Source organism: Lissotriton vulgaris, assembly GCF_964263255.1.
Source record: "Lissotriton vulgaris chromosome 9 unlocalized genomic scaffold, aLisVul1.2 SUPER_9_unloc_2, whole genome shotgun sequence".
Lineage (NCBI taxonomy): Eukaryota > Metazoa > Chordata > Amphibia > Caudata > Salamandridae > Lissotriton > Lissotriton vulgaris.
This window is the reverse complement of record NW_028240617.1, coordinates 248,064-266,882: the sequence shown is the minus strand read 5'-3', so window position 1 is coordinate 266,882 and position 18,819 is coordinate 248,064. Positions and strand designations below refer to the sequence as shown.

Below are 18,819 nucleotides of genomic sequence, written 5' to 3'. Positions count from 1 at the left end.
GCTAAGGCAGGCCCATCCTTAACCCGAATATAAGCAACCTATGACTGGTTTTTGCCCTGATTAGGGCTCTTTAGTCGGATTACCTTGGTTCCAGTGGCACAGTGAACCGCGTACCCATGTTTGGGCATACACAGCATTTAGGCCATCAAATGCAAAAACAACAATGTGATGGATGGAATGATTGAATTAATCTCAGCCACTGGCAGTTGTTCAGGCCACATCCCAAACCATAATTTTATGTCCACCATGCCACCTCAGTTTGCTTATCTGATGGAGGGAGGCACCTTATGCAGAAGTAGTGATGACATCCCTATAAGGATCATACAAATAATGCTGAGTAGTTGTTGTCAATCACATCACTGAAACTATTGTAAAAATATAAACTGCAACAAGAAGGCTGGTCTTGGATGGTGGTCTGACACTGTAGCTGGGTACGGTGTTCTAGGCAGGCTGCTTCTCTAACTAAGCCTTCCAGGTGATGCAACACTTTACCACAGATGGATAGCATATTTTAGTAATGTAGGCTCAATGTATTTCTATCACTGTGGTCACTAAAAGACCTTCTAAATTTTATAGTGATTAGAACCACATTCGTACTGAAAGTAATCAACCTTGACGGTTGACCGCAAGAATTCGAAATATCATTAATATTCATATAAAAGGAAAGTGGGTTAACAGTCCTGGCTGTTGAAGATTCCAGTCAATACAACCACTTGAAATGTGGTGTCTCCTGGGCAGAATGATCATCTATGTAAGCTTAATTACATTGTGAAAGATTTGTAGAGCCACCAAAAAGTCCTGAAGTAACCTGGAATGGTAAATGCAGGTTTCATCTTTGGGCAGCAGGACAAGCAACCTCTGACTGATGTTTTTTCAAAGTGGTATTCGGGCTACTCTTACCATAAGCCAAGTTGAACAGGTGAGAATTTACAGACCTCCTGAGTTTCGGAAAATCATTTTCATGTTGTGTCAAAGTTATAATGGTAGTTTGTTCCGGTATAGAATGTTACAACGCAGGCATGTACCACATGTCTGCCTTTACCACGCTGGTAAGTATAAATAATGAAAGTGAAATATACATATAGTATATTTTTTGTTTTTGGAAGGAGACCCCCCTCAAACACCCCATTAATTATTTTTTCATCATTGGAGCCCTTCTAAAGCCCCCCTTTATTTACTACCCTGCCACCCTATGTCCTTACCCACCCTAAAATATCCTCTACCCCATTCGCACGGTAAACCCGAAAATACCCATACCCTTACCCACCTTTAAACCTAAAAGTGCCCTTACCACCCAATACCCTTACCCAAACCCCTAAAAAATGCCCTTACCACCCTATTCCACCTACCCTAAACCCAGAAATACCTTCACCACCCTAAAAACACCCTTACAATCCAATACCATTACCCACCCTATAACCGTAAAATTAACCTTATCGACCCCTAACCAATAAAAATACCCTTACCATCCAATACCCTTAGCTAGCCCTAAATCCTTAAAATACACTTGCCACTCACTGGGAAACTCTGCCCCTGACCCTTCTGGGAAAAGCAGCCCTCCTTAAAATAATGTCCCTTCCCCGATTTCTCTACATTTTGGAAAATACCCCATATATGGTGACACCCGCCTATTTCAAAGCCATTGCCGCTCATGTATCCAATCTCCTATGGGGCAATAAGCCCGCGCGTATTGCGCAAGTCAAACTGGTGCGTAGCTGGTACGATGGTGGGATAGCACTTCCAGATGTCCAACTTTACTACTGGGCCGCTCAATTGAAAGTGGTGAATCAATGGATACACTTCCTACAGACGGACCCGGCATTAAAGGCAGATAGGGCACAATTGGGAATGCAGGGCATGCTGGCTCCCCTTTATGACAAAAAATGAATGCAGACAAAGTTTGGCCCACTGCGACACACTTTAGAATTATGGCATACAGCGCCAGCCAGATTAGGCTGGCAGGGAGTAATAAACCAGCATGCCCCACTATGGGACTTGAAAAAGTTGGGTAGCCTCAGATGCAGTAAAGGGTTTGACCGATTGGCATCTCCACTGTTGGGGATATGTGGCAGAAGGGGGAGGTGATTCCCTTTGACAACTTGCAACGTCAATATGAACTAGCCTCTACTGAATTGTTTAGGTACACGCAAATAAGACACGCCCTGATGCAGGCCTTACCGGCCGGTGCCGAGCTTCCGGAGGCTTCCCCAATCGAGGATAGGCTGCTGACAGATTACATGCCAAAGCGGGCCACCTCATACACTTATCGTAAACTGGTGAATAACCTCCCAGATCCTATGAAAACACTGCGGGGGAAGTGGGTGGATGATCTAACAGACATAGATGACTCAGATTGACAGGAGGCGCTGGCATCTCCACGGGAGGTGGGAATCCCCTCACGGCTCCGCCTTGTACAACTGCGCATTCTACACGCTCCTACTACACCAGGCGCGCCCTACATGCGATGGGTAAAATTACACATCCCTATTGTCTGAGAGGTTGTGGAGAGGAAGGGACCTTTTTTCATACAGTGTGGGACTGTCCTGTGCTCATTAACTACTGGGCACCGGTCATGAGGACAATCTCCCAGGTTGGTGGGGTGTCACTAGTACCAGAACCTAGACGTTGCCTTCTGAACATGTGGGAGCCGAACGATCTTGCATGTATGGGACAGTGTTGGGCGACCTTAGGCATAATGGTGGCAAAAAGGAATAAAGCGCAGAAGTGGGGGGCTGCTGAAGTACCGACCCTAGTGCAATGGAGTGCAGATATGGATGCGGCCATGGTGACCGAGAGGGCGGTATATCGTGCCAGAAAGTGTCCCAAAAAATGGGAAAAACTATGGGGTGCGTGGAACACTTGTAGGGGTGACCTTTGTGATCCTCTCTCGGATCCTGAAGATAGTGACACTGATTCAGAGGGGGATTAACAACCAAGAACGTCTTACTGCTGAAGTTCTCGGGACTCCCAATGCGAGATGCCAAAATGGGGAAAGCAAGATGGTGTTACCTGATTTTGATTTCAAACTGAAATATTGTCATATGTAATATGTGTCCTTCAAGATGTCTTCTTTGTGTGTGTATGTGTGTGTATGTGTGTGTGTGTGTGTGTGTATATATATATATATATATATATATATATATATGTGTGTATATATATATATATATATATATATTATATCATATCACGCATGCACATATACTTAGCTTTACTTATTTTACCATGCATGGTAAAAGCACTGTGTGGCAGGGCCGGACTGGGACCAAGAACCGGCCCTGGCAAAGAGCTCGGCCGGCCTCCTCATACCCCCCGTCCCCCCCACCCCCCTCCCTCTGGGAGGAGGAGGAGGTGCGACCGTGCTCTGTGTTTTGGCCCTTTTTGTTACAGGGCCGTTTTTGCAGCATAACGGCCCTGTAACAAAAACGGCCCCCAGGGGGCAAAAACCGGCCCCCAACCATGCGGCCCACCGGGGGATTGCCCAGTGCCCGCAACGGCCAGTCCGGGCCTGCTGTGTGGTTAACCCTGTGTTGTGAGCGAAGGTTTCCCGTTTTGTTCCAAATTAAAGAGCACAGCATATGAATAGAAATTGTTCCTGGTTTATTTGATCTTCTTGACAGTATTGTCTGTGGAATTTGCTTGGCAGATCTTAAGTTTCTGAATAGAACGCAAGGGACAAATAAATTAGCAAGGTCATTTGGGAAGCTGCAATGTAAAGCTTTGTGAGACTGAGACAAAAGGTTTTTGGGATTTGTCTCTATCTGTTTCACAAACTAGATCCACATCTAACATTTTCGTTACATTTATAAGACTTCTAAATAGTTGCACATAAAATTTGGGAATCCAAGAGACTTGCATCTGTGACAGTTCCACTGCAGTCAAATTCTTATCACTGAAGCTGTGATCAGTAATGATTAGAAGAACCTTGATTTTTTTTACTGCGTATAAACTGCTGAGAGGAAATCAAAATTGCTTTTTCGCTCCATTCATTCTCTCAGGTGCATTATGAGCCTGGTGTGAAAGTGCCCCAAGCTTCTTCTTAGTTTCTAGATAGATTTAACATCTTTTAATGTTTTGCATTTATGAGATTAAATAGTTCTTGTAACATTTATATAAATTGACCACTTCTTTGCTATAGTAATGTTGGATGATGCAAAGGTATTAAGATATGTTACAGATCATTAACACTTTTTACGTCTCGCTGAACCAATGCGTAAGCATTGTTCGGCGAGATTATAGTAAGAGGCTTTCAAAAGTCTACCCAACTGCGGATTAGGTGCAGTTCATGTGAGCCAGGCGCGTGCACATCACCAGCCACATCGCACACCATACACCATTTGTCTGAGCGTCGGCATCAGACTTCAAAGGCAGCCACTCCCAAGCCGCTCCCTCCCCACCCCCCCATCAGACTTCAAAGGAATATGCTACCCCGCCACAGCAATGCCGAGATCTTGTTGAGGCTGCAGCCTAGCCCCACTCATTTCTGCTCTCTAACAGTTGTTTTTTTTTTTTTTTTTGAACGGATTCCTAAATCCACTGGGTATGAGCAAGCTCGCTCTCTCTGCTCCGCTAATTTGCTATGCTCCTATACATAGTCAAATTTATGCCTTAAAAGCGTGCAAATCTCTGTTTTGACCTCCCAGATCAACACTGTCACTTCTGAACTGAAAGCGTGCCCCGGAACTGAAAGCGTTCCATGTGAATTGAAACCCTTTTGGTGTCGGCCCATCCCCCAACAGACTTCAAAGGAATGCGCTCCCCCGCCACAGCAATGCAGAGAGCTTGTTAACCTAATTCCCACACGCCCCCCATCCTCTTGTTTTGTTTATCAGTGCCCTCTGCACGTCGTGTTACTGGGGTCATTTATTGCATGGTTTAAGGCTAAAACCACTCTTCCACGGCCTCGAGAAAAACTTTGCACTTCACCATGGGTGAGAACCCGCCACAGTGTATTTTCATGGGTTACGCATTCTTAACTGAATGAAGAGCATGGTCTTGTGGCTTGCTTCTAACTGGCTATGTTCACTTGTTGGAAAACCGAGTCTTCTTAACAGTGTTAGGTGACCGAGCAGGAAACTGTTTGTACTGCCCATTCCTTCTTTATTTGCTGCACACTTTTGTATTCAGTACTTGGCAAGCTACGTGTCAGAAATATGTGAAACCATTCCTCCCTCATATTTGAATTTAGGTATTTTTAGAGGCTGATTAGAATCTGCATTTACCAGACAAATGCATTTATGGCCATAAAACAGAAAATAATTGGGAGACGTTAAATCAGGCTGTGCACTGGGTCACTGAACTTCTTGAAAATCGGAACACTCAAATTTAAAACATAGCAATGCTTTATAAAAAGTAAGAGCTGCTGCAAACTCCTAGTTTAACTTGCCTGCAATGTTAGAGTTTAAGAGTCTTGCACTCCTAGAGTGGTTTAGACAGGTGTTTAAAGGAATAAATGCAGAATGATTAATTAGTAAAAGTCCCTCTTCATACAAGCGAGGTGCCCTGCCTGAGAGCTATTTTCGTCACAATATTGCACGTACTGCCTTGATAACGCTGAATGCACAATTGGTTTGGTAAATGATGTGGCAGTAACTGTACAGTGATTGATGCCACCGCGTTTGTGTTGCTGTCTTTCGTTGCAAGATTGTCGGTGTCTTCTACTATAGGCCTTCCGCCATGAAGACAATATGCTTTGTTGGAGTCTTCATACTTTATGGGGAAGGTGTCTCGCCCTGACTACTGCCCTCAATCTACCACCCTCACTCTTCTACTCTACCACCCTCACTCTACCGCCCTTACTCTACTGCCCTCACTCTACCACTACCGCCCTCACTCTACCACTCTACTGCCCTCACTCTACCGCTCTACCGCCCTCACTCTACTGCTTTACCGCCCTCACTCTACCGCCCTCACTCTACTGCCCTCCCTCTACCACTCTACCGACCTCACACTACCACCCTCACTCTACCGCCTTCACTCACTCTACAACTCTACCACTCTACCGCCCTCACTCTACCGCCCTCACTCTACCGCTCTACTGCCCTCACTCTACCGCCCTCACTCTACCGCCCTCACTCTACCGCCCTCACTCTACCGTCCTCACTCTACCGTCCTCACTCTACAGCCCACTGCCCTCAGCCTACTGCCCTCACTCTACCGCCCTCACTCTACCGCCCTCACTCTACCGCCCTCACTCTACCGCCCTCACTCTACCGCCCTCACTCTACCGCCCTCACTCTACCGCCCTCACTCTACCGCCCTCACTACCGCCCTCACTCTACCGCCCTCTCTACCGCCCTCTCTACCGCCCTCTCTACCGCCCTCACTCTACCGCCCTCACTCTACCGCCCTCACTCTACCGCCCTCACTCTACCACTCTACTGCCCTCACTCTACCACTCTACTGTCCTCACTCTACCACTCTACTGCCCTCACTTTACCACTCTCTCTACCACCCTCACTCTACCACTCTACCACCCTCACTCTACCACTCTACCGCCCTCACTCTACCGACCTCACACTACCAACCTCACTCTACCACTCTACCGACCTCACACTACCACCCTCACTCTACCACTCTACCGACCTCACACTACCACCCTCACTCTACCGCCTTCACTCACTCTACCACTCTACCGCCCTCACTCTACCGCCCTCACTCTACCGCTCTACTGCCCTCACTCTACTGCCCTCACTCTACCGCCCTACCGTCCTCACTCTACAGCCCTCAGTCTACTGCCCTCACTCTACCGCTCGCTCTACCACTCTACCGCCCTCACTCTACCGCCCTCACTCTACCGCCCTCTCTACCGCCCTCTCTACCGCCCTCTCTACCGCCCTCTCTACCGCCCTCTCTACCGCCCTCTCTACCGCCCTCTCTACCGCCCTCCCTTTACCGCCCTCCCTTTACCGCCCTCACTCTACCGCCCTCTCTACCGCCCTCCCTTTACCGCCCTCACTCTACCTCTCTACCTCCCTCACTCTACCGCCCTCACTCTACCGCCCTCACTCTACCGCCCTCACTCTACCGCCCTCACTCTACCGCCCTCTCTACCGCCCTCTCTACCGCCCTCCCTTTACCACTCTACCACTCTTACTCTACCGCCCTCACTTTACCACTCTACCACTCTTACTCTACCGCCCTCACTTTACCACTCTTACTCTACCGCCCTCACTTTACCACTCTACCGCCCTCACTTTACCACTCTACCGCCCTCACTTTACCACTCTTACTCTACCGCCCTCACTTTACCGCCCTCACTCTACAATACATTTGGTTGCATAGGGGTAATGAAATGTATTCATGTGGTCAGTCCTTTAAAACCATTACACCAAAACAACATATTATGCAAACATAAAAACTTCCAGATGAAAATCATTGATCAATAGTTAAAGCCAAAAAATCCTTATTATACATTTGGTGAATTCTAGTTCAATTTCTGTTGTACGTGTAGTGCTTTGACCTTAACAATCAGTCATAAAAAAACATAATGTAAAACTGTAACTCTATTTTTTTAAACAAATCTTAGTAAGAAAATACTGCTCCTTATCTATAAAATATTTCCTAAAATTTCCATTAATTCATCAGTCATTTTAGAATTTCCACTGGAATTTGACCTAATACTTTTAAATACCAATTTAAGAATTTTACCCCCCTGCAAACAAAGGAGATTGAGGTCCCGCCTAACCAAGTGGTTACTGCTTTTCTCTATTTTCGAATGTTCATGCTTATAAATAATTCTTTTTATAATGTTTTTCTGTCCTTTAAGAGCTTTGGGCATGCACTGAGAACGTGTTGTAGAGATGCTTGTTTGTTGCAACATAATCGACATTGTTGGTTTTGATCTCCCCAGGAAAGGATGAGATCCTTTGTTTCCCACATACCAAAGTGGAGTTTCATAAATTGATGTTTTAAGGCTGTTGAAAAGTGAGCTGATAAATTCTCCCATGGCTTCATTGTGTCATATGACTTTATCGCCGTCCAAGCATGATGACTTTGTTTTAGAGAGTTCTCCTTTGTTGAATGCGAGAGAAATTTGGTTGTTTAGTTAATTGCTTCGTTAACCCTTTGTATCTGGGTGGAATTCCCCCGCGATGCGGCAAAATTTTACGCGTGCGCAGATATGACCGCTCCCGGCCGTCTGACGCACACGCCCACTGTGACGTTAGACGGCCAGGGGCCGTCCGACGCATCCAAAGGGTTAAAGGCCTTTTCCCCGATTCAGGAGTTCCATGTGTCTTGCGCGCAAAGTTCCTCTATAACCTGGGTTAGATAACCCCATTAACATTTTTAATACCCACCGATTGAGAACTTGTAAAGGTCTATATGCACAGCTGATGTTGCATTACAAGGAATTGTCATAAACCTAATCATTGCATTTTATCTTGCACGTTGTTCCTTTTTGACTGTAAAGGCTACAAAGGGTGAATGCCTAATAACAATCTCAACCTGTTCTTGATGGTTCTGTTGCTCTTTAGATTTAAAGCATTCCCAAGAAGTACCTTTTTTTTTTTTTTTGCATTTTTGGCTAAGAACAAAGAGCTTCTAATTCCATTGCATTTACTTTAGTGGGCCATCACAATGCTATCTTTCTGTGTTTCAAAAGGCATAGTTTTTCAGACAAACACTTATATCCCAGCTATATTGCTTAGAATATATCATCTTGGGCTTTTATTTGGTTCTCAAATTGATTTTGGAAAAAGGAACTATTGGCATGACTGTTTTCAAGAGTATTTGAAACCAAAAAAGATGCATTGTGCGTGTCTTGAAATAGTGAAGATGGCCACCTTCTCGTTTCAGTTTCCATTTCAATGCACATTTCCATACATGTGGGTGCTTCAAATGTTAATGAATTGTATGTAGTTGTATTGACATTCTGCATATGTATTGCATCTTCAGGCAGTTTTCTCAGGTCAGCAGTCATTACTAGGGCTTTAGTCATTTCTTAAAGTACTTGTTAATGATAGACAAAGTGACTTACTTGCAGAAATTAAGTGCTTTCATTGATCACTGAAGACAGTTTATTGTTAAGGTAATAAAGCGTTCTGCCCTTTTGAAAGTAAAGGTATAATGGAGTATTTTCATTTCTTTTAAAACCTTCTGAAAACTATTTTTCATTAATTCGACTTGTTTTTGTTTTCTCAGATACAGGAGAGCAAGTATTAGTTGATGTGGATGAGAAAAACAACAAAGAGATTGTTGAACATGTGAAGAAGATTCTGGGGAAAAGCGAGTAAGGAAAAAAACAAAACGTTCTGATGATCTCCAGTGTTACTACTATTTAAAAGCAATGTTAATGAACATTTACCCTTTAACTGCTGGGGCTTGCTCCCCCCCTTAGGCCTTCATAACTTTTTGTCCACATAAGGTATCCACAACAAATTTGTTTACTTTTATAACAACATCCTGGAGGTTCTAACCCAGGGTTTGTGGATTCCCTTGGAGTGGACCCAGAAAATAGGCAAAACATAGCTACATTTTGATGTTTTGTGAGGAAAAATGTTGAAAAGCGATTTGCAAAAATTTGTTTTTTCCCCTTAAAAATGGCTTCAATGAAAGGTTTGATGTCATCTTCCCGGTTTTCAGGAAAGTGCACAGTTGAATCAAAAATATATTCTTTTTTTACCACAATTTTGGGATTCTCAAAGAGGGAACCCATTTGTTTCTATTTTTTTGCGCTTTCAGTTTGTTGTGGAAACTGGTGTGAAAACAGTGAGTGATTCAAGAAAGCTATATATTTCTGAAAAGTATAAAAAGGTGCTGATTTCCACAAGGGGGTCATATGTGTAGATCCCTCAAGGTTTTCACAAGGAAACTAACTGTTGAAATTAAGAAATATTGAAAATGAGTAGAAAAATGGGTAGGCCCTTTGTGACAAAGTTCATCTGTAACTTTTTGTCTCGATGGCCAATTTACAAAAGTAATATACCATTACGTCTGCTGGACCTTTCTTGTTGTGGGGATATATAGGGTTTGTAGGTCTCCAAAACCCTAGGTACCTGGAGCCAACAACCGAGCTGCACCATGCAATGGTTTTTCATTGTGTTCAAAGTATATACCAGTTCATATTGTCAAATATGTAGACTGAAAAATTGATATCAAGGAAACCTATGTACTTCTGAAATGGGCACAAGATGTGAAGGTTAGGCGTAGTAGTTATTTGTAGATCTTTGAATTTGTGCTGGTTTGAAGTGGGTAGATTTGAGTGGGGTAGAGTGGAACAGGGTAGATAGGAATGGAGTATGAGTTGGATAGATTGGAGTGGAGTCAAGATTGGAATGCAGTGAGATAGATTGAGGAAGAGTGGGGTAGATTGCAATGGAGTGGGGGAAGTTGGAGTGGTATGGTTGGAGTGAGGTAGTTTGGAGTGGGGTGGGGTAGATTGGGGAGGATTTGAGTGGAGTAGATAGGGGTAGATGGGAGTGAAGTCGGGTAGATTGGGTGGATTAGAGTGGGGTTGTTTGGAGTGGATTAGACTGATAGACAGTGGTGGAGCAGGGTAGATTGTAAGAGTGTGGGAGGTTGGAGCGGAGTGGGGTAGATTGGATGGATTGGAGTGGAGTAGACTGGTGAGGTAGATTGGGGTGGAGTGGAGTGTGGAGTGGAGTGGAGTGGGGTAGATTAGAGTGAAGATAATTTTGCCAACTGCAGTGGAGTTTGGAATGGAGTGGGGCAAATTGGACTGGGGTAGTTTTTAGTAGAGTTGGGTTGATTGGGGTACATTGGTGTGGGGTAGAATGGAGCAGATAGGTATAGATTTAAGTGTAGTGCAGTAGATTGGGGTGGGGTAGATTTTGGTTGATTGGGGTGGAGTGAGGTCAATTGGAGTGGGGTAGATTGGAGTGCAGCGGGTAGTTTGGGAAATAGTGGGGTCGATTGAATTGAGGTAGATTGGAGTGGGGTGAGGTAGATCAGAGTGGACTAGTTTGGGGTAGATTGTAGCAAAATGGGGTAGATTGAAGTGGTGTAGCATAGAGTGGAAGGGCATAGAGTCGAGTATGCATGGTGGGGTAGTGCACTGTCTTTACAGACAACACATTTTTAATTGGTACTAAGACAAGACAGCTTAAAATTTGACCTCTGTCTTTGAATGCACAGTAAATGTGACTAGATTAGAACAAAATGTGATGGCCTGTTTAAAGAAAGCAAGTTCGTGGAAGAATACAGTAAACAAGGTTTGGGCAATAGGAGGGACGAACCATAAAGCCAATGGTCAACATTGGACGAAATGAGACCCCCCTGTCAATGTAACTATTTATTTTAAAAAACACCTTTTCTCTTCCCCAGGGAGCCCAATCGCATCCCTGGGGTTTAGTGGGTCCTGTGTGTGGACCGCTGTTCATCCGGGATCCATGAGCAGTAAATGTTTGTAGAATGGCATTGCTGGAAAGGGAGAGACTCTCCCCTTTTCATGATGACTCCCTCAAAACTAGGGAGGCAGTCTTCGGGGCAAAATCTTCACTGGACGCGGCAGAGAATACTCACCTTCTTCTCCACAGTGCTCCAGTGGGGAATAGTGATGTCCCTGATGGATGGGGTGTTTGGTTGCTGAAGTAATACCAATTCCGCTTTACCCCAGCCCTTTAAAGAAAAATATATATATATATATTTAAAGAACTTTTTTTATGGAATCCACCGGTGCAAGCACTGGAGGATCCTTTAAAGCTCTCCCCAGCGTTAGCCAGTGCCAACAGACACACTGGGTAGGGAGTGCTTGTGTCAGCCATTGGCCGACACTGGCACCTAAGGGGTTCATGTGCAGCTATTACTGTTGTGCCCCATCACAAAAATTTGTGGCTGCCCCTTCACGAACATTAGTGTGTATACATAATAATAATAGATGGGATCATTACCTGTGTGTCTAAGTCAGGGTTGTCCATACAGGTTTGCAAAAACATTGAATATTAATGTGAATAATGTACAAATGAGGGATGTTTTCTCCCAACAGAGGACTTTCCCAGCACATGCTTCTTCCTGCTCTTTCCTGTGTTTAAGGTAGCCGTAAGACGGGAATCCTTTATGAATTGCTAAGATTTGATTATCAGATTCTAGTTGAATATTTAACTCTACTCATCCCATAAGCCAATGGGATCAAGCGACTGTGCTTGAGTTTGGGAGCCGGGGGGGGTGGGGGTGGTGGTAGGGTGGGAGGACAATCTTGGCAGGTTGGAAATGCCCTTTAAACATTAAAATTATAGTGTATGTGCTGCACAATTAACTTTGATGATGCAGCGTGCTGAAGTAATCTCTGCCTTTTAACAGCTGTTCATAAACAAAATGATGATTGATATTGTTCAAGCTGCGCACAAAACCAAAAATTAGTTCAGTAGTGAACTCGTGTATGCACATTCATTCAGTACCATTTTGCAAACTTCAGAAAATATAACAATTGCCAACCTCCGTATCCAAATGGAAACTGAGATCAGGAGTGTTTGGTGTGGCGGAAGACCATGCGTTAACAGGCCCCTGTGTTTGAAGGCAAAAAGAACCGGCTTCACCAATAGCACTACATAGTTTGCCCGGTTGGACGTAGTATACCAGACCATACCAACCAAGCTTTGACAAATCCAATAGATGTAGCTATTTACAGAGTGTTCCTTTACTAATTACTTAGTGCTAGTGAATTGATGATTGTGAGACTTAGTCAATGATTAAAGTTCTTCTGTTAATGCTCCAGCATTAAGTTCTTCTGTACTGTTGGATGTACCATTGGTGCAGTGCTTTTTAAAATTGAGAAGCTGTCAAATAAATGCACATTCCTAGCTTAGAAAGTTTTATGGCTCAATATGTTTATGGAAAGACCTGCCATTTGCCAATAGTTCTTGGCATGTGATGTGTGACTGGCACTGTAATGTGCACCAACATGTGTCCCGCATAACAACGAAAAGCCCAAGCTAGGGAGTGCTGGAAACAGGCATTGACTCAAAAAAAAAATCAGCTTCCAGCACAGTACTGCAGAGTAGCTAGGTTTTGAAGCAAAACCACCAGCACTAAATCTTCCAAGAACAGTATCTGACTACCATGGAAACTGTGTTTACTGCTGCGGGTAATGGAAAGATTTCTACATAGTGTAGTCAGATACCGCACAGATGGGATCGTAAATGAGCATTCACCACCATGCATGCCCCTTCCTAGATGTTTGTCACTGAGATGCTCTCAGCCAGTAACTGGGACACAGCCAGCCCCATTGCTCCAGACTGTGTTGGGGCACCTTGTTTGCATTTGGTTATTACATGCTCGGAGTTGAATAGTTGTGCCATTTCTCCAAATTAAGAGTTGCTGCTTGAAACGGTGAATATAGAGAACAAAATGCTAGTTTGACACATTTCAACCTATAGAACTAAATGAATTTTAGAGGAACAATGGGGAGTAGCCATTTTGATATGCAAGCTTGGGACTTTGGCTCCCTCTAGGCTCCTAGAGAGGAGGCCATCGTACGAGTGGCCCCTGCCACGTTCGGCTCTACCAAAAACCTGGGAACTAAAAACATTTTTGAGGGAGCACTGGGCTTTGTCTAAAGCTGTGACGATCAGTACAAACTTTGCAAGCTTCTTAACAAAGGCATCTACATGACTGTTTACTTTTTCCTCCGTATCAGCTGCAGAAGATGCCAATTCAGGGTTGAGTCGCAAGAGCAACCAGCGTCTACGCTTGGTAAGCAGGGCACAGTTTGCTTTGCCCAACAGATTGCTCTCTGGGCCCACTCTCAGAGAATGTCTGGGTTATTAGCATTCCCAGTCCACTTGGCATCTTTTTTCAACTGCCTGATGTTGCTCTCTGGGTCTGTGATATCCTAGAGTTTTATTAGCTTAATCGCCAAGACCTATCAGTATCCCTCCTGGTGTCCTTGATCAGTCTGCCCATAAATGTCACCATGGTGGTGCTGCTGCGACCTTACTGTCAGTAGAGGGCTTAGGGAATTCCCCCCCCAGGTTTATTGCGTACCACCTTGCCTAGGGGTGGCCTCAGTCTTTGTTTGAGGTAGCATGCCACCTTGGAGAAAGGCTCCCATTCCAAGGATAAGAAGTGCCTGATGATGTCAGGATGAAACCAGTCTGATGAAATCCGTGTAAAGGTAATATTAAGACTAGGTAGCACAATCCTGAATAAATACACCCCAGAGAATATGAGGCAGTTAACATGCCTGACTAGCTAGAGTGGTGACTCGAGTTGTGTGGCAGGACTAACTACCTGGAAAAAGATGTATGCTGCAGTACTTCTGACCGGGAAACTGCCGGTTACTTGCACCCCTCCCTGGAGTCTCACACAGTGTGTTGCTCTCAGCGCTGAGAGCGGATGGGGTGCACCGGGATTAAAGTTCCTGAGTGCTCTACACAGATACAGTGCCGGGTGGTCACCAAGAGCTGACATACAAACTTGTTAGGCTGAGGTGCACACACACGGTACTCACTTCTTGTCAAGTTGCGATACAGCACGCTAGCATGTATTCAATAAACAATTGCAACAGCAAACACAGCCACCATCACTGCTTGGGTCAGACCCAAGCAGTGATGGTGGCTGTGTACAGATCCATCATCAGGCCTGACTATTTTACATGCGGAATAACAAGGAGATTGATACCCGGTTTGACCCAGACCCTACCTCAATCAATCAAGCAATGGAGGAACTAGTTTAAAGTTCAACACAGACGGTCATTTTGAGGCCGCTCGTTAAGTGCTCCATTGTCATTTTGTCCTGATGAAGACTCCCGAATGAGGCGCAAATAGCCCTATAAACCAGCGGAGTCGAAACGTAAATCGACTACACTATTATCTCACAGTATAGGATCCAAATATATTGAGAAATCCAGCCTATATGTGAAGAGACATAGGGAACTATGGATCGTATTGGACTGTAAAGGTCTCTTTTCGAACCATTTTGTGATTGTGTTATTGTCGCACCACCTTTACCCAGTCCCAGACTTACCTCATCACCCCCATCCTACCCTAAACACCTCTTTCTTCTTCTTCACTGAGAGCACCTTTGAATTTTAATATGAGATAGATAACTTTTACTTACAAGAGTTACCTATGCACTTTGGCATTTCTTAAATTGAACTGTGTGAATTCCTTGATTCATTCTTTTGAAATGATAAAATTGTCCTGTTGATTCTCTAGAATTTTTTGTTTATTAAATATGAAATGTGATATAGCATTGTGGTGAACTTTTGAATTTTGTGGCCTTCTAAGTTTTGTGTGCATTTGTGATAATATCTAAACACTGACCCATACTTAACGTACTTACTCTCAGGTCAGGCAGTTTTCAGGGTATACCCCGTTGAAACTCAACTCCCTCGACAACCAGCCATGTATTTGCAGATTTGGCCATGGTATGATCTGTGAAGTGTTCTCAGGAATAAATGGCTTTATCAGGCCCTGCGAGGTCAGCGACAGAGAACACAGTCAGTGTTGTTCATGATTTCTTTTTTTTAATTTACTCTAGCTCGCACCTTTTACAGCAGGCAGTAATGTATTAGTTAACCAGTGTGAGACTTGGCCCTTTCCCCAAAATTTTTCGCTTTTTATCCCCTGTTAATTTAGAATGCCCCTATTGAAACAACAGTGTGTAGGCCTTGTGTAGTGGAGAAGGGCCTGTGTAGTGTAAATCTAGTGTTAAAATGCAGGTGCCTTATACCCCTAATATGGCTGCCACAGACCACTGCTGCAGCAGCGTGGTTTAGTGGGCGCATTCTAGTAGCCAGGGGCTGGCTGGAACCCTCAGGCAATGTATCCATCTTAGCCTGCCAGCCTGTCCACAGGTAGAATGGTGGAACCTCCTGGAAGCCTCTGGAACCTTCTGGGAGAGGTGAGGTGACACCAACTGCCACTACCAACTGTCAACTGGCAGTATATAAGGAAAGGGAGGGAAACTTTCCTGAGGAGAGGGACTGAGGGAAGACCTGGGGAAGTACCTACGCAGGAGGATAGGCAGTGGGGTCAGGGCAGGGTCTTATGATGCTGGAATGACAGGGCCTAGTGTGCTGCTTTACAAGTGTTGAGGTATCCTGTTCCCCCCCCCCCCCCCCCCCCCCCCCACTGACCTAACCCCGCGGAAGGGAACCCCCAGGGACCACTTGAAGGGATTGGCTGAGAAGAACTTGGAACACCAGCCACCAATTTATCCCCCCTTCAAGGAACAAGAAACCAAGCAACTAAATCAAGGAACAAGAAACCAAGCAACTAAACTAAGGGCGCAAGAAACATCACGCCAAGAAGAAAACTAAATCCCCACAGGACTTTTTGAGGAACTACCCAGGTATTGGCGCTGTGACGCTCCCTGTGCCCCTCCTGACGCCACCTGGGGTTCCTGTGCTAACCTGCCACTGCTGTGTGGCTTGTCCTGTGAGCTGCCTTTACTTTAAATCCACAATGGATGAAGCGCTGAATCAGAGACTGCCTGTCCTGTCAAGCTGCTTGTAAAGCGCTGTAAACTGTTGCCCTGGAGAAGCGCTCACCTGCTGTGAGGTACTTGCCCCTAAGGAGCGCTATACATGTCTCCCAAGCGCTGGTCTCCCCAGCACTGCGGCACCCTTGCAAGTGCTGTATTTCTCCCCCAGGCGCTGGACTGCCTGAAGACTGTTCTGAAGAAGAGCTGTACATGTGGCTCCAAGCGCTAACTCTGCTAAGCGCTGTCCTTTGAGGATCTGCTGAAGCGCTTCTACCGTAGAGCGCTGTGACCCCTGAAGCGCTAAATCTGTTGAGCGCTGTGTCCACCCAAGCGCTGCTGCCCCACTCACCGCCGCAGCCGAGGCTGCCCTGAGGAGAGCTGGAGTTTGCCCCCGGCGGCCCTCGGTGCCAGGAAAGGGCCGCCGCCATCTTGATGTGGGCTGCGCAGGGCCCAAGTGTGGGAAGTCCGAAAGGCGCCCCCCGGAGCCTTGGGGAGGCCGCCGTGAAAATTCCTGTCAGAACGCCGGAGTCCGCGGAGCCAGCGCGGTGTTCACCGCCGCCCCCACCAGCCCGACTGACGAGATCTCCGCGGCGGCCTCTGGAAGCGGAGTTAGGCCGCCGCGTTGCAAGAAGGCCGGAACAGGCCCGCCATCACGTGACAGGGGCACCGCGTCTCTAGCCGCGCCCCCGCCTTCCTTATTTCAGGATGGGTCCGCCGGAGCCGAGCAGCGATCGGCTGCTTTGATGCACATCTGCCAGTAATTGGGGAAAGCCCTGCCGGGCCCAACACGCATCACGGAGGGGGTGTGGAGTTCAGGAGCCCCCTCCGCTTCGCCCCACATCGAGGATCAGCCTCGGCCCCAGCGCCGGTGCCTGCATCAGGCCCCTCTGCACCGCGCTGGGCCGCCATGAGGCATGCTTGAGGGCCGAAGCCCTCCCCGGCTGCAGAACCTCCGCAAGGGCCGTAAATAGGCCGAAGAGAGAAGGTAAACATAAGGAGGGAGGGCGGGAACCATAAGGAGGTCCCGGTACCGCCCCTCCTCGTGGGAAAATCTTTTGCTGAGCCCTCCTGGCTCCCCACAAGTACTGGAACTGGGCCAGGGTTAATTAACACTATGAAAGCCCATTAGGGACAGTTGGGCACTAGGTTAACCCCTGGCTAGGGGTCCATTAATGAAATAACCTACCCATACTGGGGCCAATGTGTAATCTTACCATGATGCCTGGGATATTTGTTGTTGATGAAATGTTCTCCCTAATTAGTAGAAATGTTTTATTAGCCTAATGTGAGGCCTAATGAGATGTTCTTCTCTGAGCCTGATGTATGAGGTAGACCTGCTTAGCGAAATGGTCTGCCCCACTTTTATGACATGCTACTTCTGCTGAAGGCCGGGTTACCCGAATGCTTTTTGCTACCACAGGAGATGGTGAACTTACATAATGAAAAGGTTCCTGGGTCATATGCCATGCATACCCCTGCCTAATGCAATGGTTCCCAAAGACCTCTAGGTATATAAGGAGTTATTAGCCCTAAATGAGAGGTGTTGCCTGATGAAAGGTTTTATTCCAGCCTAGAAGATCCCTGCTTAGGTAAACATTATTCTGGGTTTAAGAAATGTTTATTCTGCCTCAATGAAAGGCTCATTTACCTTAGGCAAGGGTTATTTTTGCTTTAAAGAGATGTTTTGCATAATGGTTAATGAAATGTCCTCTGACCTAATGAACTGTTGATTGCCGAGCAGGGACACGTTAATGCTTTAAGGACATAGCTACACTGTAATGAAATGTTTTACCCGCAGTGAAGTGTGTTACTCCTGCTTAAGGGAGGGTGGTCAATCCCTACCTAAAGTCAGGGTTATTTAGGCCTAATGGGATATCTGCCTAATGCAGTATTTACCTAAAAGGGTTGCCCATTCTTGTTATATGAAATGCCTATGCTTGACTTCTAGTGTAATGTTGATTCCTGATTAAGGAAGGGCTACTCCTATTCCCTGAAATGGTTATTCCTGACTAAGGAAATGCTTTACCTACGCTTAGGGGATGGTTCTTCCTGCCTGAGTGTTAATGGCCTGTTTAGTCAGTGGGGTGAGGAGATGTTAGTTCGTATCTAGTAGGATGGTTATACTACCCTAGTTGGGGGTCTGCTGATGCCCTCTTAGATGATAATATAATCTGTAGGGTAAAGAGGTTACTGCCAAGAAAATGCTTGGCCTCCAATGAAATGTGTTAATGCATAATATGGTGAAATCCATATTGATTGAAAGGTTGATGCATAACTAATGAAATGTTTTCTTCCACGTAGTGCTAAATTTTCTAGAAGCCTACAGTGATTTATTTACATGTTGCTGTTCTGAAACGCTCAGCTTTGCTTGGGGAGTAAAAAGTAGAAACCTACTGTTATTTATTGAAATGCTTTCTGTTATAACTCCTTAATGTA

General features: G+C 45.6%; 1 protein-coding gene across 1 annotated transcript in view; it reads left to right on the top strand.

Annotated features, from left to right (window-relative positions):
• Positions 1-18,819, top strand: part of LOC147672941 (small ribosomal subunit protein mS25-like) — a 47,942-nt gene that overhangs the window by 13,826 nt on the left and 15,297 nt on the right. Inside the window, exon 3 of the mRNA XM_086947897.1 lies at positions 9,142-9,229. Coding sequence (XP_086804023.1) covers positions 9,142-9,229 — 88 coding nt within the window. The remainder of the gene's footprint in view (positions 1-9,141; positions 9,230-18,819) is intronic.